Source organism: Populus nigra, chromosome 18 (genome assembly GCF_951802175.1).
Source record: "Populus nigra chromosome 18, ddPopNigr1.1, whole genome shotgun sequence".
In the NCBI taxonomy this organism is placed as follows: domain Eukaryota; kingdom Viridiplantae; phylum Streptophyta; class Magnoliopsida; order Malpighiales; family Salicaceae; genus Populus; species Populus nigra.
Window position 1 is genome coordinate 2469887 of NC_084869.1, and position 6000 is coordinate 2475886.

At 36.3% G+C, this 6000-nt stretch overlaps 1 protein-coding gene across 1 annotated transcript; it reads left to right on the forward strand.

Moving 5' to 3' along the window:
- The first annotated feature begins 2616 nt into the window (after positions 1-2616).
- LOC133678148 (probable membrane-associated kinase regulator 6) lies at positions 2617-3963 on the forward strand. Its single transcript, XM_062100362.1, has 2 exons — positions 2617-3438; positions 3572-3963. The coding sequence occupies exons 1-2, from the start codon at positions 2778-2780 to the stop codon at positions 3577-3579; spliced, it is 669 nt and encodes a 222-aa protein (XP_061956346.1). The 5' UTR covers positions 2617-2777; the 3' UTR covers positions 3580-3963.
- Positions 3964-6000: the final 2037 nt, after the last annotated feature.

Below are 6000 nucleotides of genomic sequence, written 5' to 3' on the forward strand. Positions count from 1 at the left end.
GCAGGGTACAGAAAGAAAGATAAAGCTGGTGACAATGTCCTTATAGATTGGTGCTTTCGATGGAATGCCCTTGTTAGATATAATGAAATGACATCTCACCTGTGCAAAATTATTCCTAATCAGCTTAAGTCACCATTGCCTATCCCATTAAGTACAATGATTGTGCTGGTTTTAGGTTCCCATGTGCTTTGGACTGCTAGGAATTGGCATCCTCAACAAATATTTAAACAACAAAAACAAAAAAAAAAACCCTAAAAGCCATTTCTGATGTGAGCATTTGCTTATAACAATGTGCCACTTCTGCTGATTCAAGATACATGAGACAATTTATTAATTCTAGTGTTTTGTGCACAACGTGCTACAACTTCATTTTCCCTAGTTGCTTTTTGTTTGCAGAAACAAAATTCTGTAGGTGTTTCTCACTCTCATGTGTTCGCGCTCCCCATTACAGTATCGTGGGCATCGATGTCTCGATCGAGACAATGTTTTAAAGCTAATTATAGCCCTGAGGAAAATATAGGCCGGGAAGTAGTGTGGTATGGTAAGTAACTTTCTGTAAATCCAACCTTACCTTGTTTCCATTCTCATGTTCTTAATTTTTCTTAATCCTACTGTAGTAATTGTCCTTTCAACGTATTATATATTGATGCTTGCTCTTCCATAGAGATCAACAGACAGGTTATGATCCTTGAGCATGTGGTGTATGTTCTGTTTGAGATTTAACTGCTCATTTTTTGAATGTTTTGGATGGTCTATCTAGTAATTGCTTAATGCCTTGGAGAGGATGTCGTAGGGGGGACCGATTAATTTCAAGTCACTTTCTATATTTGGCTTTTGTCCCACAGTCCTTGGTCGTTGTCCATTTCATTCTCCGACAGCCAAAGGGGACCCCTGTCTGTTATCCTTGTTTTTATAAGATTGTTAGTAAAAAATAATTAGTTATGGTTTTGAGTGAAAATGACACTACTTTCTCAAGCATTTAAGTTTCGTTGAGAAAGATTCGAAGTCATTACCACTCGGAATGTTAGTGGATGAAAAAGCCTGAAATTTCTACACCAAGAAAAACTTGGTGATATTTTCTTCCTCGCGCAATTCTCTTCCCAAATGCATCTTGTTCAACTGACTCGAGGACAAAAACATTGCTACGTATGATGTGTTGATATCATTTAATTTAGTGTATTTTATGCACTGAACTTAGAGTTAATGTCTAGTGTCTCATTATATTTTTTTCTGACATTGTTGTCAATGAGAGGAGAGGGGACACTGTTAGTCATAGTTGTCTGTACTGTATTGGTAAATCTTTTCAAAATGTTAATCTTCTGTTTCTTTTTTCCTCCAACAGAAGCAAGATTTGTGGGAATATCACAACCTTTCTTGTGAGCATATGTTGTCAACACATTTTTATCTCAGATGCATCTGCAGATTATGAAAATTTATCAGAACCCAGGATTTTAAATGCACTTGATCCTTCTCAGTAATTTCAACCGGTCAGTTTTCCTGGTTCATAATGCTGTTTGACATTGCTCTTTTTCGAATTGATAAGGTCGGGGAAACTCATCAATTTGGAGCTTAGGGGCATAGATTCTCAAGGCCTACTCACATTTGTAATGCAACAAAGAGTTGAGAGCAGAGCTAGCAAGCATATATCAATAGATTCTTATAATCAATGACTTACTTTATTACATGAGCCTTGTGTATGAGAATCAGAATTATGGATCAGTTAAGGAAAATGACAAAACTAAAGCAGGCTAAGCAATATTGACTCTGTTTACAAAGAAAGTAAGTTTGTGAGAAACATTCAAAGCATAAGAATGATTATACTTCCTTTATGCTCTAGCTTTAGGAGCAGCTTGGATAAAAAATAGAGAGTGTTCATGATCCTGCTTCTTAAAAAGTCTAATTGCCTACCAATTACTTGTTTGAAACATGTTTAAAGCAAAACAGTCTCTTTTTTCCTCATGCCTTTTGCATTAGGATTCTAGATGGCTCTTTTTAGTTAGCTGAAGTATATGCATGAACCAGTCTCATTTACAACTTCCTTTCTAGTTTGTTGCTAGGTCTCTTTGGTTTTGAACTACAAAATCAACAAAGGTTCAGTTAATTTGTTATAAAATATGACATAAATTATTCTACGAAGCCTTACCTAATAGCTTGGATTCATTGCTAAGAAATTTAACCTAAAAACTAAAACTTATTGTTAGACCTCTCGAATTTAGTTTGAACTATCTAAAAACATAACCATGATGGTTTGAACTTTTGGATGGCATAATTGATGTTGCTTTGGATGCTTCAACAGGCCTCAACAACTTTTTACTAGTCCTTTTAGGATCAAGTTCCGATATGACTAGCTCATCCCAGTGGTCCACATCTGTACTATTGGCTTGTGACAACTACTAACCAAATAATGAACAAAGGAAATTTGTAAAGGGAATCCATCTTCTCTTTGAAGTTCAAAGGAAATATGAATAAAGAGAAACTGGGGTAAAGGAGTGATGCAAACAGTACTGCATAATGGGTGCCTGTGGGGCACACATTTCTGTTTCCTTTCCCCTTTTCTCTATTTCAATAATTAATATTCATGGTTTCTTGTCACACAGCCACATACCCGATTGTTATAAAGAGGATATATATTGTGGTATATATATACGTGCCTTGAGATATATTCTATAGGCAGAGGACCTTTGCTAATACACCTACAGTACCTCTCTTTCCCCGTAATATTTCTAGCACTATTATCTGCTCTCTTCTCCTGCATATCTTGTCATAGAGTAACACCAATGGAAACTTCACAGCCTCTCTCTATTGAAAGCTTCTCATACAGTTGGTTAGTTAATCTGAAGCCATCTTTGGAAAGCCTAGACAATTCTCTCAGGGCCTCACTCGATGCATCAGATGAAGCTTCCTTCATTGAGATGGACCCAAGAATGCCACCTTCAAAAAGATTCTTCAGAAATTCTCAGGATTTCAAATTTGACTTCCCCATTTCACAATCTCCTCTTACTCTCGTCCATGCTGATGAGCTCTTCTCCAATGGCTATGTCATGCCTCTCTTTGTCGATCCGTTAAAGATGGAGGCTTATGATGTCTCAGACTCAACCTCAGCCCTCCCTACCTCTTCTCATGCACCAAAAACTGTGGTTTCAGCTTGTAAACCTCAACGTTGTTCTTCATTAAGAAGGTGCAGGAGATTGTCAAAGCAAATAGTTCAGAAATACTTGGATTTTCTAAGGCCATTGTATCGAAGAATTCGAGGCCACAGGTCAAGTTCAAGAGCTGAAAATATTGATTCAAAAGTTCAGGTAATGAAGAACTGGGTATATTCAGCAGAAACATCTCCGAGAACCAGTGTAGCTTATTCTGTCGATGATTGCTGGCGAAGGTCTTGTGATTCTGAGAGCTCTATTTATGAGGCAGTACTCCATTGCAAAAGATCCAATGGTAACTCAATCCTCTCACCAAGTTATGATTATCTACTTTCAATTGTCTCTATCCTGTTATGAATATTACTTTACAATGACAGTAGAAAAATCATCAGGTTTTTATGACATTCTTTCATACATGTTATTTTCAGGGAAATAAATTGATGTCGTTGTACAAAGGAGTTGAAAAGAAGAGAAGGAAAGCAGCAATGTTGATATTCACATGGGAAAGAAAAAGAGAGAGGAATAAAGAAAGATCAGCAACCACTTGTTTCTTGTTCTTTTCTTCTATTCTTCTGGGAGGATAATGTAAATTTGTTTTCTTATAAGGGAGTGCTTAGAAGTTGTGTGGATGGTCGGCCATGAGAAATCTGGCCATGAGGGAGAGAAAAAGAAAGAAGAATTTAAGGATAAAATTAAAATTTTGTTTTTTTTTTTGTCTTTTCCTTTATGGGAGAAAAGCTAGGCTACCAGCTACTACAAGATTCTCTCCCTTATTTCTGTATAGTTTTCTTTTAATGAAATCAGGATTATGTTGAAGTTATGGGACAGCTAACAGATTATTCTATTCATATAATATCTCCACTCTATTATTGTTTCAATCTCCACAGGTTGTCTTCGGGACACCTTTTCTTTTGAGATTTGTATCTTTAAGAATGATAAACATTTTCAGATGCCTAAATGCCTACACTGGACCATGTTGTTGAACCTTACAGGACAACGACGCTCGAGTACGCCCCACCAGGTTTAGCCTAGGGGAATAAGGATGAACCTTAGGGATATGAAGTTGAGGTGCACTTCCTAGGTTCAATCTTTTTACCTCAGTTGAGGCGCACCAGGTTTAGCTTGCATTTATCAGTGTCCCAGTAGCAGGGCGATTTACTCATGGTGATTTTATTGACCATTGTTGCTTGTTAGGAAAAACAATAATGCTACTGTAAGTTTAACCATGTTAATTTCTGGGTTTTGAAGTTTTTTAGTTGAGATGATTCTTTGACGTAACTGAACCGTCTTGATACTTTGGTTACATGACTGAATGAAACTTGTTTTTTTTCTCCCACGTGCTTGCTTGTAGAAATGATCCTTTCAACTACTTTAAGCTTGTGCACTCAAACTTTGTAGAACCAAATGTTAGTTTAATACAACGGATTTTTAATTGCCTTAAAAGATCAATTGGCACGGAATTCAATCACAGGAGATGTTAATCTAATACAATTTGACAATATGGGCATGCCTGTATTTAATAATAATAATTATTATAATAAGTCGGCCTGTTATATAATATGAACTCTGATGATGGGTTACTTGCTTAACTCTCACTCTGTATGGAAATTCTTGAAAGATTTCTTGAAATTAGATGTCTGATGGTTAAACTGAATTTGAAGTTTACAGGCAGATGCTTGTCTGCTTTGTGTCTCTGTCAGAACTGATATCAGACTATTTTTCATTTTCTGTTTCTGTTTCTCGGAAGCTAGATTTTCTTTCCTTCTTTCCTTCTTGTCCTATCCCAGTAGTCATTCTTTTCTTACACCTGCAGAAATCATAGTTTTAAATCTACAAGCTGAAGTTTATAAGACATGAACTGTCACACAATTTGATAAAACATAATTAAGTTAGGTGTGCCAAAATCATACTGTTTGATTAAGCTACGACAACTGGTTATTCGGATATCATTAGGAAAGTTTATGATTCCCACTGAAAAGACAACATGTTGATCGATTTTGGGACAGTTAAGAATTTGGATCAGAAATTCTTTAACATAATTGATAGATATCCCTCCTGCAAGCAGGTCTCCTAATGATGAAACAGAACGGAACATATGCTGCGTGAAACCATAGTTTATTTACGACTATGAAGTAAACTTCCATTCTTTTCTTGTGTGCAGTATGGTACCAACCGATCAAGTAAAGATTAAAGCAAACACCAATGCAGGTGAGAGTTCAACAGAAGGTAACATTGCTTCAATCTTGGGCAAACTTCCATTCCGCAGTGCTTTCAGACTGATTTTTCTAACACAATCATTGTTATGGACTCTTTTTGTGCCCATATCTTTGCAGCAGTATTGTAGCATACATTTCTCTTTGCTCTATAATTGTGCAGTGACAGACTCTTCCTTGACCAAATCAACTGATTAAAAAACTTGGTTCCATAATTATCGAAGGTTGGGAATTATCATGGATAATGTTAACTCATTTCCAAGGGTAAGCAAGAGTAATGTAAGCGGGTATGAAGGATCTGATGCTTCTAAATAGTTGGTTGAGGATTTGTCACAACCGAACCATGTAAAAAGCCTGGCATATAACCATCTAGGTGGTGACCCAATGGTAAGAGCTTGGTGTTGGTTATAATTCTTTTGTTGCAGAACACAAGTGCATGCAAAACAGACGTAAAGAAGAGTTTGTAGAAGAATAATATTATTGATCTCAGAATTCTCTTTAAATAGAGTTAGAGTTTTACTTGGAAACAAAGACAATTTAAAATTCAAAAACATTGCATAACAACAGATCAGATATGATCAGTAATTTATTCCTAAAATCTTGGTCTTCAGCAGAGATCTTCATTGACGAAATACATGCAACAG

Coding starts and splice junctions, on each gene's coding strand:
- LOC133678148 (XM_062100362.1), top strand. CDS start 2,778: ATGGAAACTTCACAGCCTCTCTCTATTGAAAGCTTCTCATACAGTTGG.